The sequence below is a fragment of the Mastigoproctus giganteus genome, chromosome 5 (genome assembly GCF_048544385.1).
Source record: "Mastigoproctus giganteus isolate SK-2022 chromosome 5, ASM4854438v1, whole genome shotgun sequence".
Lineage (NCBI taxonomy): Eukaryota > Metazoa > Arthropoda > Arachnida > Uropygi > Thelyphonidae > Mastigoproctus > Mastigoproctus giganteus.
The window spans coordinates 212086848-212104430 of NC_143579.1; the positions used below are offsets into that span (position 1 = coordinate 212086848).

General features: G+C 38.7%; 1 protein-coding gene across 2 annotated transcripts in view; it reads right to left on the bottom strand.

Moving 5' to 3' along the window:
- Fpps (Farnesyl pyrophosphate synthase) overlaps window positions 1–17583 on the bottom strand; it is a 72238-nt gene that overhangs the window by 26100 nt on the left and 28555 nt on the right. For both annotated transcript variants that reach the window (XM_090374359.1, XM_090374357.1), the window contains exons 4-5: window positions 16283–16363; window positions 12783–12905 (exon numbers count right to left, since the gene is read on the bottom strand). In XM_090374359.1, coding sequence (XP_090230485.1) covers window positions 12783–12905; window positions 16283–16363 — 204 coding nt within the window. The remainder of the gene's footprint in view (window positions 1–12782; window positions 12906–16282; window positions 16364–17583) is intronic.

Genomic DNA, 17583 nt, shown 5'->3' on the forward strand with positions numbered 1-17583 from the left:
TAAACACACTTTTTCGAGTGTGTTAACGGAAGAAAGTGACTTTATTGTGGACAAATTCTTTTCTAACCCCTACAAAAATATGGCTACGAATAACAGGGGAATTGTGAAAAGATCAAAGAAGGTGATGACATTAGCGAGTAAAATTCAGTTATTAGACAATTTCTAATGATGAAAGTGTCTCGTCAGTGGCAAAACATAAAATCAATGAGTCAACGGTACGATCAATCAAAAAATCGGAAGGAAAAATCCGCCGTAGTGTCCGTGAAAATGCGCTAATTGCTTCAAACATTTGCTCTGTAACTCATGACGTTAAATTAGAAAAAAATGGAAAAAGCTTAAAATCTGTGGATAGAAGACCGAACTCAAAATAAAATTCCCTTAAGTTCACTCATCATTCGTGAAAAGGCAAAACACCTTTATCAACACTTTAGCGAAACTGGTGATAGAACTGGCGGTATAAGTTTTTTTAGCTAGCAAAGATGCTGGTTTGAAAGACTTGTTTGAAATTTCTAGTAAATATTATATTTAATAATAAATTGTTTCTTATTTTCATTTCGATGCCATATGCTTGCATTTCACTATGTACATAGTCATATTATGAAGGTACATATAATACATACATATACAAAATTTTACACTAGTTTTTCTTATATATTTCATACTTTGGAATGGAACCCCTTTATTACTATGGGAGCCATAACTCAGTATTCGCGTTTTCGGTATTCGCGGCATTTCTCAGGAACGTAACCCCCGCGAATAGCGGGAGTTTACCGTAAAAAGTCAAATCAAGAACAATAGATGATAGCAAAGCTAAGATACAGTGTTGTTAGCAATTAAGGCAGTCTCCAGGGTTTCCCCTATATGCCACTGTAGCATCTGTAAGGCAGAAGCCAATGCCAGCAAATGTGTGTTTAGTGTTGAAGTGTTTGTACAGCAGGCCCTTGTTATAACGCGGTTCGCTATAACGCTGTTCTTATATTATAACCCGTATCCGACTATAATGCTGTCACAAATCACTATAATGCTCTTTTACAGATTGCATTTTTGTCATATTTAAAGAAATGTTTCATTTGATGGAGTCGATAGCTTGAAAATGAATAGCAAAACAGCATTAAAACGTTTCCCCACACTGACTTGGGAAATTTTCCCAGGCTCAGTGAAATTTTCTCACACATTAATTTAATTGCAGTACAGCGACTTGTTACACAGTAGTTCCAAGATCAACAGTTTAAAAAATGATCAAGTATATTGCTTGTAATATTTGCGTTATATGCATTTATCCGAAGTCTAGTCATTGTGCGTAATGAACAGTTTACTTGAGCATTGTATCATAATTAATGCAATCAACGCAGTTACATTTTCGAAGAGTTAATGGCAGATAAGAATGAAAAAGCAACAACATCTGGACACGGTACGAAGACTATAAATGCAAGAAAAAGACTGAATTTGAAAATTAAATTAGACATTTTGAAGCGAATCGATTCCGGTCAACAACAAGCAAATGTGTGCCATAATTTAGGACTGGCAAGTTTAACTGTAAGAACAATTACAAAAAATAAAGAATTAATTTTAGCAGTGGGAAAGACAGCTGTTCCACTGCAAGCAACCAGGACTAGGCCGGCTATTAGGATTGAAATGGAGAGACTTTAACTAATTTTATTGAAGATAATATCCAATGCAGAATTAAGTTAAGTTAAATATTATAAAAAAAAAAAAAAAAAAGTGGAACCATTTAAAACTAGTAAGGGCTGGTAGATTTAAAATCCAGGGAGAAGTCGCAAGTGCAGATCAAGGAGCCGAAACTTTCAAAAAAGAACTTGTTAAAAATTATTGAAGAGGGGTATTATGTGTTATACTTCTCAACAAGTATTTTAACATAGGTGAAGCAGGATTTTTTTGGAAAATGAATGCCTAAAAGAAGTTTCATATTGAAAGAAGAAAAAAAACATGCCAGGTTTCAAAGTGGCGAAGGATCAGTTGACTTTATTGTTGGGTGGTAATGCTGCAGGGGATTTAAAATTAACACCCCTTTTAGTTAGTTTACCAGGAAGAGGGCCAAAGTACAACCCAAAATTGACACATTTTTCATGATTAAATTCATGATGTTAATTGGAATTTTAAGTAGTTACCACATATTTATATACGTATGTAATGCAGAATATTTGATATGTACAAATATTTGAATATTAAATATTTTGACCGACATTTGTGCAGCTTTTCATTACCATTTATTATTCATTAGGAAATATCCTATGGCACCGGCTGCAACTCACAAATCATATGTTACCTTATGGAATGCGGTGCTCACTTAGTGCGGATTCACTTAGCACTCTGTTTTTCCGGAATGAATTATCAGCGTTAAGCGGGGGTCACCTGTATATGTGTTGTATGTTGAGTGTCGGCACCTGGTGACTTTGCAGCCAGGGAGTGGGGACACCTGATCCTACCCCCTAACTCCCATTCCTAGCCACGTGGAGGCACACCAGGGACTACTAGTTGGAAAATTTCACTAACTGAAGGTTTCCAGAAAAGCTGGAAACCTCAAAGAATAAATAAGGTTCTTGTAGGGTTTTTAGGAGCATCAGCAACTAAGGCCATGTTGCTCAATGTATATTGTCTGTAAACTGCACGTGTTCTACGGTAGATTCTGTTTGCTGGATGAAAAACCCGAGTTACCAGGATAAGAAACACCATGCTACCCTTGCCTGAGAATAAAGAAAGGAGAAATGCAGTAGAAGTAGAGGATTTGGTGAGGGAGGAAACAGATAGTGGAAGAAGAAAGACATCCCCAGAAACTAAGTGAGAGAGCTAAGATACAGTATGAGCAAAAGGGAACAAATTAAAAAGTAACAACTAGAGCAATTCAGGACATACGGTTTGTGCCATGGTATTGTGTATCTTGTCTAGGCAACAGTAGAAGTTTCCTTCCACTCCACATAGCTTCTGTGAAGTAACATGTAATACAATACATAATATACTGTATTATATGTAACATAACCCCACACACATACACACACTTAGTGTGTGTGGTTATGTTATATGTTTGGTTTCTTAACGACAGAGATATGAAGCTGCAAACACTTGGAAGGCAACTTCCTAGTACCCATCTCTGGTACATGGAGCTATCAGTCTAACTGTTGGGAGAAAGTCTCATCCTACCTAGGTGAGATGGGACTAGCTGTAGAGAGTATGAAAATGAAAGAACACGATGATAGTTGTTGTCGGAGTGGGTTTTTTTGGAGTAAGGGCTACTATGATTAAATTGCCCTGTTCATGTGAAGTGAAAATGTACAAGTTATTAAAATGGGTTAGAAGAGCATATATGCTCTTCAGTTTTAGACATTTGTAAAACTCAAGATTGGTGCTGTCCCTGATAATGACTGAGCTGAAGACTTGTACGTTAGAGAGGGATTGGAATTATGTGGAGCAGACATAAGTGCATTTAATAAGAATATGTCTTACAGTTAGTGGTAAACCACAGTGCAAATAATGTGGGGTGGGAAATCACCTCCCTCCAATAAAAGGAGGTGCACAAGGTGAGTATGACCAATACATGCTCTGACCAACAACTCTTGCCTGTTTCATCAGAAGCAGATGATGATGATTTCTACAGCTGTAGATTTTACTTTGTTTAATAACTTGTTACAGTGTTTAGAAATTTGGCATATCTAGTTATGCAAAATTTCTGAACACTTTTCATTGCATGAGTATGAACATATAATCACACAGCGTATAATTAAATTATAATCTGTATAAAGAATATGGATGCAGTCATTGTCAGAGGGTGCTGTTTTATCAGCATGCTCATTTTATTCTTATACAGATATATAATAACTTTATTTATCATCAATTTGTTATACATAGAATGAATAATTTGAAATATATATATACACAAATATATATATACTAATCATATAGAAAATAAGTAATGCTCTATAATGAAATTAGTTGCAGTTCTATCAGTATATTTTCAAAAAAAATAAACACATATTACTTGATACCTTCTGAACGTTTGGCAGTCCCCTTGGAACTGGTCTATGGACCCCCCCAGGGGTCCACAGACCCCAGTTTGGGAAACTGCTGGTTTAGAGCATCCTGTAGCTCTAACAGTAAAAAGAATTGGTTATATATATGGAAGCCATAATCTTGTGTTGAAATTTAATTTGCACTGCTCAGTTTTCATTTATGCTACTGAAAAGATAGTTCACATGTAGATATATCTGAGATTTGTGCAAAGTTTCTGCCAGAGCATTGGCTATTTCTACTGCAGGTGATAAATCTTGCCCATTCATCTAAGTATTGGAGAGGATAAAGGTGGAAATCAACCACTCAGTTTTGTTTCATTATATTCTGCTGTTTGTATTCTTCATTATAGTATAGTAAAATTAATCCAAGATTCTTTTTTTTTAGACATTTTCGTTATAAACCATTATTTTGCTTTAAGCCCAGTTTCTTTTTTTTTTGGCAAGTCAGCACACATCATTCTATCACTGATTGGTATGTTTAAAAAGGACCAGTACAGATCTTGGGTACGGCACTGTTTGCTGCAGTCAGAATCTGCACTGTGATGTGTTCTGTGGCATCATTAGTGGATTAGTATTTGATGATCAAATGAGATACTTGAAGCAAATGAGTTCCAATTAACCTTGAGAAATTGGCATTTTAAGTGGCTTTCTGTCTGCGGGATACCAGCAGTTTGAATTTCACAAGTTATCAGGTAAAGGTCACTACTTGTGGGTTGTCTAGCACAGTAAGTCCCAAACAGTGTGCCGTGGCACCCCAGTGCACCACAGCAAACTCTCAGAGGTGCTGTGGGATATTTTAAATTTCAGGGAAACACAGCGATACTTGACATCTGTCAGACACTACATGAACTACTAGCTTGAGGTAGTTCACAGTTTGAACATTACTTATTAATTTGTTTGGACCTAACTACTTAATAAACAGAGCTGTTAGGTATTTTTTTTTGGCCTAGGGGCACCGTGAAAAAAATTACTGAGACATTAAGGGTGCCATGAACCGAGAAATTTGGGAACCTCTGGTCTAGCAGATGCATGGAAACAATGTTGAAGAGAAGATTGTCAGGTCTATGGTTGTAGTTGTTCCAGTGGAGAAATTAATACAAATATCAGCAGCAATATTCAGCAAGTTTTCCTCATATGTCCGTATGTGGAAAGCCCCAAAGCAGGTGCTATGCAATATGATTAAAGAGGCCTATGCGCTCCGGATTCATTACTACTAAAATTAAAATTACAGTTGCTGAGAGCAAAACGGATACAAAATATAGATTGTAACAGGTTTAATAGGAAATATACATATATTGGATAGATACATAAAGCTTTCAGTTATCTAGTTAACCTTCTTCAGTTGATATGAAATGGAGGCGTGTACTGCCAATCTAGTACGTGAAGCGCGTGGCTAATTGTTTGAGGTTGAAGCCTGTGGTTGTGATGCATGTGGACGTGGCCAGCGCTTGTCAATAGACAGGGTCGTTGCTTCGGTGATAGGGTGGACTTGACAACCACTGTTCCTGTTCACTGAGGTATTGGAGCATTTGATGTTTAATGATTCCAACCAGGCGCGGCGCAGATAATGGCAGGACTTATCCACAATCACGACATCGTGGTGTGGGTCAATGTCGTGGTGGGTTGCCCAGACGTGATCGGCAATAGCTGAGTGCTCCACATCCGCTAAGTGGATCGCTCTTTTGTATTCGGAAAGGTGTTTTTCAAGCCGTCTCCCAGTTTCCCCGAAGTAGCAGCTAGTGCAGTCACGGCAAGAGATGCGGTAGACCAATCTGCTTTGTAGTAGGGTGGGGGCAGGTGTTTTCACTCTGGAGACGAGGGATCGTAACTTCCTGCCTGGGAGTTGCACGCACTTTATCCCATGTGATTTTAAGATTCTACAAACCTGTTGTGACAGGTTTGCCGTGACCGAACTAACTGGGGAACCCAGTTAGTTCGGTCACGGCAAACAATGCAATGGAGGAGTTAGAGGGTCGTGCATTTGCAGACGTACCAGATCCCATTGCCTTTTGGTGTCACTATGTGGACAATGTGTTTGTAGTTATCAGAAATTCAGGTGACCGAATCTTAGCCCACCTCAACTCTTTGTCACCTTTCATAAAATTCACGATCGAGCTAAAGTCTAACAACACCATACCATACTTAGACACCCTTGTCCGGCGCGAGGGCACATGCTTGAAGACAACGGTCCATCGTAAACCTATGTGTGCTGGCCAATTTACCAACTTCCGGTCAGTAAAAGCACGTAGCCATCTTCTTGTCCCTGCACGAACCTTACTAACTCGCGCCTGGACACACTCTAGCTCTGTAAATGAGAGGCGCACAGAAATTGCTAAAGTCAAGGCAGACCTTACGAGGTGTGGTTATCCCATCAATACCCTTGACAGGTGTGACCTACAGGCACGCGACCAACAGAAACATCCAAGGTGGTGACTCAACCACGAGTGCCTTTATCCCATACTACCCAAACCTGTCACAACAGGTTTGTAGAATCTTAAAATCACATGGGATAAAGTGCATGCAACTCCCAGGCAGGAAGTTACGATCCCTCATCTCCAGAGTGAAAACACCTGTCCCCATCTTACTACAAAGCAGATTGGTCTACCGCATCTCTTGCCATGACTGCACTAGCTGCTACTTCGGGGAAACTGGGAGACTGCTCGAAAAACGCCTTTCCGAACACAAAAGAGTGATCCGCTTAGCGGATGTGGAGCACTCAGCTATTGCTGAGCACGTCTGGGCAACCCACCACGACATTGACCCACACCACGATGTCGTGATTGTGGATAAGTCCTGCCATTATCTGCGTCACGCCTGGTTGGAATCGTTAAACATCAAATGCTCCAATACCTCAGTGAACAGGAACAGTGGTTGTCAAGTCCACCCTATCACCGAAGCAACGATCCTGTCTATTGACAAGCGCTGGCCATGTCCACATGCATCACAACCACAGGCTTCAACCTCAAACAATTAGCCAAGTGCTTCACGTACCAGATTGGCAGTACACGCCTCCATTCTGTCATTTCATATCAACTGAAGAAGGTTAACTAGATAACTGAAAGCTTTATGAATCTATCCAATATATGTATATTTTCTATTAAACCTGTTACAATCTATATTTTGTATCCGTTTCGCTCTGAGCAACTGTAATTTTAATAGGTGCTATGCATTAAAGTCCCCTATAAACAAAAGGGAGGAGGAATCTGTATAAGAAGTCCTTCCAAGTCATTATAAGTATATTCTTTGTTTGGCAAGGGGTAGATTGAAACTATAGTTTCAATCTACAAATTCTACACTTTTTGTTACAACTTCTAAAGATGTCTGCAGTGGAATACATTTAGTGGGAATTGAGCTCAAAAGAATGGCCACACCTCCATGCACAGCATGTGTTGTTCTTTTTATTTTGTTGATAGATAGTTCGATTGTGCGAATTATCTGTAGAGATAGGTTAGTTTCTTGTATGCATATGCTTGCCAGACCATACTGCTTAATTAGGTCACATATCATCAATATTGCTATACAGGCCTCTACATTCAACCTTATGACACGATCCATTATTTATTATTAAAAGTTTGGTTTGATTCAGTCTATTTGTCTGTCCAATTTAATTTTTTCCTTTTTTGGAAAGATAGGACATCTGTGTGCAGATCTAAGACTGGTTCATCCAGGTTGACGTTATCATCTATATCCATGTTCATTAAATTTGGCAAAGTTTTCTTTATTGGGACTGATGTTTTAATTTTTACAGCTTTTGTTGAAGTATTGGATGCAGTTGTCAGAACTATAATTGGCGTGTTGTTGGCACAATCTATTGCATGCTGTTGCTTACGAGACTGCTGTGAAGTTGAGAGTATTGCTTGAGCACAATTTCCAATAGATATAGTTGGTGGAACTGACATGCTGGTTTGTGCCACTGCTGACTGGTATTTCTTTGTTGCTGCTGCATAGGTATGTTTTTGTGTTGCGAGCACATAATTTGCTTCTTTGCCTCCTGATAGTTGACTTACTGCTCTACTTGATATTTTTGGATCTTTTCCCTGTTTGCCACAGTTTCGCAGGGCATTGGCCTTGACAGTCTAGACAATGGGGCATTTCAGCATCACAGTCCCCTTGTGTGTGTGATCTGGACCCACAGTTTGGGCCCTTTGCATCCCCTTAGGCTGTTTGAGAGTAACCAAATTTTTGGCACTTATCTGGCAGGGTTAGCAACACAGAGTCATACAAGGTAAGTGAGATAGCAAGTTTCAACACTGGAAAGTATATTTGGTGTACAAAACATAAGGATGATATTCCGTATGGGAAGGAGCTCACCATATTTTCTGACTATAATTACCCTTTTAGAGGTATTTAGCATTGCATGTGGGGTAACTTGCACGGGTATACCACCATTGGCTGAGAATTTCAGCAATCTCAGATTGCTTATGGTTCAGTTTTAATTAATAAATTGCAAGGTCTAAGACTTAACCATTTTTGGTGAATCTGCCACATTTTCTAAATATTTCTGTATGAGAAATGGGGATGAAGTATTCATACAATTGTTTGAAAGGCAGGGAAAGATAAGGAAAGGTAGACACTCCTGTTGCTCTGTGTCAGTACACAATCTTTTTGACTGCGATATGTCATGGTCAATTTCGTTTAATTTAGAGGATGATGAGAACTGAGGCTCAACTGGAGAATAATTATCAAATTCCATGTTTTGCCTTAGGAAAGAAGTAACTCTTTCCACTCCACCACGTGCAGGCAGGAATGGTACCAACCAGTGACCAAATGATCAGAACAGTACATTGCTAGTAGTGGGAGTAGTAGTAATGTTGCAAGCAGAGAAAAAAAACTTGCAAAAAGATAGTACTTACACTAGAAAACTGCTTGGTACATGGGAGCCAGGGTGATAGTAATAGAGCATGAGGAGGAGTCAAGGGAAGGATGAGAGACTGAGGCATCCTCAAAGGCAGAACAAAACAACAGGAGGAAATAGAGGAATCTCCCAGAGCAGCCTGTCAAAGTTTTTTGGGGAGGGGGAGGGAGAAATTGTAGATTTCACCCACTACACCAAGGGTGGGTTCACAAAGGCAGGCACTAGAAAGATCTCCACCAGTGATAACTGATTCCACACCAGACACAGGGAGCCAGGTGTCTACACAAAACCATGGAACAATTTTGTATTGGAGCCCCAATGTCAGCAGTGCACCACCCCTCAGAGCACAAAGAGCCATAGTGTTCCTCAGGAGAAGATCCAACACTAGGGTGCAAGGGGTTAGATTCCCACATACTAGTGTCATCAAATGATCCTTCCCAAGGATGGAGGTGCCTCCATAGCCAGGTGGGCAGGAGCGGCAGTGCGTAGCATACACTTCTTGATTGGACCGGGCTTCGAGCCCATGACCACCAAATACGGAGGATGCGGAAAGGTCAGGGAATGACCACTGCATATCCCTGGAGCAATATGGCCTTAGTTGCTAATGCTCCTAAAAACCAAATAATAATAATAACCCAAGGATGGAAATAGCATGGTATCACCTGAATGGGGCGGGGGGGGGGGGATCCCACACTGGTTAAAAGTTACCAGTGATCCATCTGAGGAAATGAGAAAAAAAAAAGCTTAATGGTGTTCCTGGGATGGAGAGCTCCCACACCGGCACACAATAAACCCCAGTGCCAGCAGTATGCTAGGGAGTTCCCAGAAAGGGGGAGGCTCAATCCTGAGGTGACAGGCAATTAGTATTAGTAATTGCCACATGGCACAAGGAAGCCCATGGCTTATGCTACACCAGCCAAAAAACTAAACTAAACTAAAATAAAAATAATAATAATAAGAAAAAAGGAAATAGACAACCTATGTTTCCCTCCTCCATAGATCCAGCTGACCTTTGAATTTCCCCAAACTGTCAGCCACTCTACCACCCAAGTGGGTAACTTATTCCAGTAATTTATAACTCTCTGGCTAAAATAAAACTTCCTGCAATCCAGTCTAAACATCTCCCCCCCCCAACCCCGTAACTTGAAATTATGACATCTTGTTCTAGAACCATTTATAACCATGAAAATTTCTTCCTCATTCATTTTACTTATGCCTCTCAGAGCCTTAAACACTTCAATCAAGTCTTCTCTAAGGTGCCTAGTTTCCAAGCTCTGCAACCCAAGGTATGACATGGTTAGACATCACCTCATGGAATCACCAAAAATCAGAACCCTCCTCAGTGAGTTTGATTTCAGTTAATGAACTGGCAGTTGAGTTGGTAGTAATAAGGACAGAAAGAGATGACATGTGTCATCTCTTTCTGTTGTTATTACTATTTCTGTCTTGGGTTCCCAGCATGTGCAGTTTGCATTCTCCACAAGTCTTGGAACTTGCAGCTTACTATTGAGTGACTGATGCCCAGTAACAAGGAAGGCAACATAAAGGCTTGTGGAAAGCCAAGGGTATTTCTGTAAGCTGACAGTGGTAGCAACAAAGAAATTCTCTAGTTGCCACTCCTTTGGGATTGACATGTCATCTGTCCTGCAACACATGCTGGAGTTTTGTAAGATGGCTTCTTCTCTCTTTTGATATTGCTGGTAAGGTTTATAGCAATTCCACAGATCTGTAGAGATTCCTTTCTGGTTAGAGTCAGCAAGGCCATGATAAATGACTAAGTTGAGGGGCAGAGCACTGGCTAGGACCTGCAAGGCCAGGATGGGAACAGTCTTGCAGGTCCTGGTAATAACTAGCAGATCAAGCAATGAAGGGACTCCAAGTTATATTTATGGATAGGCTTTGTCAGCACATTTATTCCAAATGTCTGTTCTGTTGCCAATGATTGGGATTAACATGCTTTTGTAGTGGATGGTTAAAGGCTTTCCTTAGAGGCCTTAGTCCAACCTTGTAACCTTACTGATTTCACTAATGTAATTTAATGTCATGATACAAGAACTTTGCCAGCGTGGACAGAGAAGTAGTTATCCCATTGTATGAAGCAATAGTTCAGCCATATCTTAAATAGAGAAACCTCTATTTAAGATATGGCTGAACATTTTAGGAAGAACATAATCGTGAAAATGGGCACAATGTAATGCATTGGATCCTGCACTGGATGGTGTATAGCATCAGACAAGTCGACTAAAAAAAAAACAAGCAACTACACTGGGTATGGAACCACCAACACTGGACATTTGAAGAATGAGAATGGTAGTCCAGCCACCAGTTTTTCTGTGCTGCTTCCATACATTGATCCTACCATCAACATGTACCTTGTTGTTCCATGCTGATGGCAGGACCAGGATATGGCAATGGCCACATTGTGTCAGGTGTCAATACTGCAAACTGGTAGTGGAAGTTTGATGGCAAGGTAAGAGGAGTTTCTGTGGTACATATTAGGTTGCTAACCAGTTGTATCCCTTCATATACAATTTATCCATTTGTTAATATTACTTCTAACAAAATGAAGCATCGTGTCACAAGTAATGCCTCATTTGGAAACAGTTCCAAAAAAATGAGGATGACTGTATCATACTTCAATTAGCATGTTCTGTCACCAGATCCCACCCCAAATGAGTATATGTGGGATGGGCTGTTTGTTTTAGGATTCCAACAAACTGGCACAACTACAGGATGCAATCAGGTATGTACGGACCAATATTACCACGGAATGCTATAGGTGTCTAATGGTGTCCATGCCCTGGCAAATTAAGGCTCTTCTGATACTAAAGAAGGTCCCACTATTTGGTTGGTAACTCAAGTCTAATTTTTTTTTATTTTTTACACTGAGTAACCAAATGCAGATACAATAATTTTAATTACTGCAACACTACTTAAGGATCCTGTTCCATTGTAGTTATTTTCATCATTTTATGTACAGTGCAGCCAGGCACTCGCATAACTCAAGTTCAATTAATATGTTTTTTCATTACTGCTATTTGAAAAAAAATATATACTACTTTTCACGATGCAAATTTCCAGTTAATGCAATCTTCTTTTTTATGCGATAGTTGAAAAATATTTGAATCGTGCACTAAGTTTACTGCATGTCTGTTGGGCAATAAAGAGTTTGCCCACTGCCAGCCTCAGTGTGTTCCATCAACCATCGGAAGCAGAAGTGTTACTTGTTTGTCTCCCACTAATAAAGCCATGTGCAGACTTGCATTTAAAAATTGGAATTTTTAAATGCAAAAAAAAAAAAAAAAATAAATAAAATAATAATTTTTAAATGAGCCAGATGAAAAATGTTACCCCAAAGCTGATAACAGTAAAAGAACTAGATGAAATCTTTCGTATTGCAGAGAACGTCAAACTGTTTGTTTGACGTTCTCTGCGATATTTATTTCACGGGGCCTAGAGAAGATTGTTGTCAGCTATCGAAAATTAATTGATGAAAAAAAGAAAGCCGACTCTGTTCAAGTATTTCCGTAACAGATAGTTTCTTCATTGTGTATTTTATGCAATAAAAACATTTAATTCTACAATTATTTTTATTATCTTTACATGGTATACAGTTAAAAAGTTATTTTAAAATTCTTTATGAACATTCCTAAAAGGTCACGGGACCAATGATAATTTTCCTACTGATTATTATATTTGATTAACCCGTTTACATTTTGCATGATGCGCTCGTGGGATGAATTAATTGTGTTAATCAAGGCCAGCATGTATATTCAGTACATAAGTGCATTACATCAGTATATTACTATTGGAAATGGGTAAAATAATAATTATTGTTAATTAAGAAATAAAAATAAGCTATAATTAAACTGAACTGAAATTAACAATGACAAAGTATATACCTCAAGAAATAACTCTAGAAGTTGCAAGTAGCATGTTGTTTTGGAAAAATACTTTTTTAGTATACTGTAAACACAAGCTTCAATCATCAATGCATCATTAATGGCAATTAATCCAACAGTATCCTAAAAAAAAAAATAATAATGTTACATGCTGTTCACTGTGTTACGTTAATTTGTACACTGAACTTACAAAATATAACTGTCATTTTAATGAGAGAGAGAGAGACTCCACTATCTTCACATATTCAGATTAACATAACAGGAGCAGTAGAATGGTTACAGAGAAGAGTTAATAAAAATGTTTCTACTATGAGGATAAAAAAATATGAATCAAGGTTATTTTTCAACATGAAAGAAATAGAAAAAAAAAAAAAAAAAAAAAAATGTTTCAGTAGAGTGATAAGTGGATGTGATATGTGAAATTTTCTTTGGAAAATTTCACATATCACATCCACAGAAATTCACAGCAAACATTACATCTTAGGCACCATGAAATTTCTGGCCTCAGACTCCAATTTGTTTTTGAAACAGTTAAATTAACTGGCAAACATGATGGGCGTTCAATAATCTCAAATTGTGCATCTGATAATAACTGGCATTACTGATACATGTGGACAGTTGCTATTTCTCGGTATAGCATAACTTGCCACATTTTTTTTCCCTTGATGGCTAAACACAATTTTCCACTTAACTGCAACAGTTAGCTGTGATGATAGCTCTTTCAAAGAAATTAAGCACAACTTTTTCAGCATTCCCAAACATGGCCATTATGCAATCAGGTTGGTGTGGAGACAGTTACACAAAACCTCCAAATATTTCTCAGTGTTTCCCCAACATTTTCTTCATATATGAACCACTTTTACATTTCAGGTGGAAACCACAGATCACTTTATATTTGAGATAGACAGCCAAAGACCACGAAAAGTATATTAATAACTATATTTTTTAATTAAATAAAATAGTATGTAAAATAGTTATACTTAACATGTGTAATATACATTAGACTGTTATGGGCATATACCTGTATTTCCCCATCACTGTTAATGGGATTGTTGGCTAGTGCAAAATAGCTTTGTCTTATTGTCAAATTCCATAGTCCACTGTTGGGAAATACTTGTCTAAATAAAATATTTTTGAATAACCCTCATATATATGAGGTTTGGCAATAAAATTCCTGGATTGGTGCAATGTTCATGGTGGCAAGTTTGAAATGGAAGTGGTATGTTGTAGTTCAAACTTTCCCTAGCAGATAGTGGTATAGAGGTTGTCCAATAAGCTGACAGGTTGCAAGTAACAACCAGTTTTGTTAGTAGCATTAATATTCCATTTCACAGTTTTGCAATGTGGCAATGAATGGATATCAAATTTTGCTTTAAATTGGGAATATCTGCATAAAAAAAGAATGAAATGTTAAAAAAAAACAAAAAAAAAACTGTTTATAGTGATGAAACATTAAGTTTGTACCAGTGTGTCTGAATGGCATAAGTGGTTCAAAGATGGATGTGAGGATGTTCGTAAGCAGTCGTCAACCTCTCAAAATAAGGAAAGAGATGCAAATGTTCAGGAGACTCATTTGACCCTCCTCAGAATGATGGCTGATTCAAATTCTGCAAAAAGATTTAGAGAAAAGGAAAGTTTGTGCAAAATCTGTGCCACACAGCCTCAAGGATCAGCAGAAGCAATGAAAATGAAGCAATGAAACATACCACTTCAATCATCATGCAAAGAGGTCATCCAGACTTGTCAAGACAATCCTAATTTCCTTGACTGTATTGTCAGTGGAGATGAGTGTTGGCTGTTTCAGTATGATCCTGAGACAAAGCATCAGAGCATGCAGTCATCACCAAGGTCCAAAAAGTTTGTACTTGAAGTGGAGAAATTTAAAGTATAGGTGCTTCAAAGACTATTGGAGCATATTTCCAGTGAGGCCTCAATTTTGGGAGAAAGACAGCTGGTTCTTGTAGCATGACAATACCCCTTGCCCATTCCACACTTGAAGACATTTATGATGAAACTTGGTATCACATAGATCAACCATCCATCCTACTAACCCGATCTAGCACTAGCAGACTTCTTCCTCTTTCTCAAGGTGGAAAACTCCTTCAAAAGGAAAGAAATTTCAGCATGTTGAAGAGATGAACATCCTCTTCAGATGCCTTTGCTGAAACTCATGTAAGCATGTCCACTACACGATCATACCTACCACTCGCAGAAATCTGAATTCAAAACTTCAATACATATCTGCCTTTATGCCAAGTGCTGATCTGGACAGTTTCTCCAACATCAATGCACATCATATAGTGCAACTAGAAAATGTATGTGCCATAAAATGCAATAAACCATATTTTAAAGTTATTTCATGATTTATACAGGGCGTTTCAAAAATTATCGTCAATAATTTAAAGGGGAAAAGTACAAACTAAAATAAGCAAAAAAAGTCCAGTGAACATCAGGCCGCAAATGAACAGTTTGAGATAATGCACATTTTCTGTTAACATCCGCTACTGACTATGGGAGCACTCTGGGAGGATAGTCTGTATTGCTCAGACCTTGTACACGCTGGATATGGTAGGGGTACAGTAATTGGAGATGTAAAATTTGCCACACACTGCTGATCAGTACATGCTCTTGCAGAGCAACCCTGCTTGTCGAAATTCCTGGATTTTGTTCTATTCTTTCTAACACCCTTTCCTCAACATCAGGTGTTATGCTGCTGGGTCTACCTGCTCGTACTCCATATGCGAAGCTCCCATGTTCTCTAAGGCATTGATGTACCCTGATGAATGTGCGCTTGTTGAGCTGCCTTCGGCGGGGAAATGCTTCTTGGTACAAATGTGCAGCCTCAAAAAGTGCATGTCCGCATACTCTTTGTTGCTGTAACCTCTTTTCATGTTGGCTATTCTTTGACAAGTACTAGTATGCCTGCATTGAGAAAGTGGAAAAGGGGGGAATGAGCATAACCTAACCTAAACAAGTCAGTGGTGAATCCCAACTAGAAATGCGCAATATCTCGAAAATGATTCACTTAAGGACCCATGTTTACTAGGCTTTTTTGCATATTGTAGTCTGTACAGGTCACCTTTAAATTATTGACTATCACTTTTGAAACATCCTATATATTCTAAAAGTACTTTTTTCTTTTATGTGGTATTTTTTTTTTTTTACACACACACACACACACTTGAGACTGGCAAAGTAAACATCTACAGTACTGCTAAGATATCTTATGGTTTAATGTTTCCTGTAGACAGAACCAAACCAGTGCATACTGATTTATTAGGTAATGGATGTCATTTACATTGTTATGGTCTCAGCAGAGCTACTGTACATGCAAACACAAGTTGAATCTGTAGTTTTAATTATGCTTCTATTTCATTATATATTTAGACTCTCCCATAGCTTGAGGCTTATGCCCTAAACACTTTAGATAATTTAAATTTATAATTAAATCAATATAACGTTAACAGTCCTATTACCTGTGCTTGTAATTACCACCTTACCTTTTTGTACCAGCATAACCTCCCTCTTCTTGTAACTGACTGGTCCATGATATCATCACACATCAAAAAGAATACTTGCAGCTGCATTTGTAAAAAATAAAATATTCTCAGATATCAAGATAGATATCTATTGAAGAAATAAAACTAAGTTAAATTTTATCAAAAACATTTAACAAAATCAATGTGGAAGGTACTAAAAATATATAAATAATACATCACTGAAGTTGAAAAACTAAGGAATTTAAACACTATAAACAGCAATACAAAAACCCTTGAGGTTGTCACAGACATTCTCTCAGATATGCCAGACAAGCTGTACATGCTACCTGGAAGTCTAAAACACTGATTGAACTGATATTCAGGTGACACTCAAGTCAAGTGGACCCAATTTCAGACAGTCTGTGACAGCCAAATCCTCTGCTTGCACCTTCACGATGGTGGGACTGTTAGTAATCCTGGGTATAACCCCAATGCACAAGCACACTGGGTGACCACCCTGGTGTGAACCAACGTAAGCAGGGTTGAGGTGTGGTGCTCAAGGAGGAATGTCACCCCCTCTGTGTTACCAGGCAACTAGGTGGTAGATGACTCTCATCAACCGGTGCAATACCACCACTTTGCTCACTGGAGGCGTGAAGTGGTGGAACCCATGTTAAGTCTCCAGAACTAAATTCTGGTCAACCCTTCCCCATCTCTTCCATCATGCAGTATGACTGATGATTTGAGGTTATGATGAACATCATGGCGAGATCCAACCTTCCTTACATTTCAACGGTACAACTCTCTAAAACGGCGTTCGCAGGCCGGCCGCTAGTTAGTACACCGGACCGAACCTATTGGTAACTCTTTAGGAGGCTTCCGGATCAGCTAGTGTATATATAATCTTGCTACCTCTACTCTGCCAGATAGTGACTGGAGGGAGTCAGAGGGCATTGCTGAGGCCATGTTATGTCAAGGATCTGGGTATTAACCCCAGGGGCTCACATCTGGTGAGCAATGGGCTTGGCACACCCAGGGTCCTGAGCTGGATACTCACTCACTCTCATTTTTTTTTTGGTTGTTGCAGCATAAGCCTCAGGCTTCCTTGCACCATATAGCTAATAATAATCTTTCCATTTGTATGCCATATCCAAAAATTTCATTACTTCATACAGTTGTCCCCCCCACTTTTTCTTACTATTGAATACACCATGAATTGTCAAACTAATAGAGTAAGCTTATCTGTGAAAAGATCTAAACCTCCCAAACTCTTCCTAGTTCATTTCACAAATATATGTGGTCTCAATTTTAATCTCAACGAC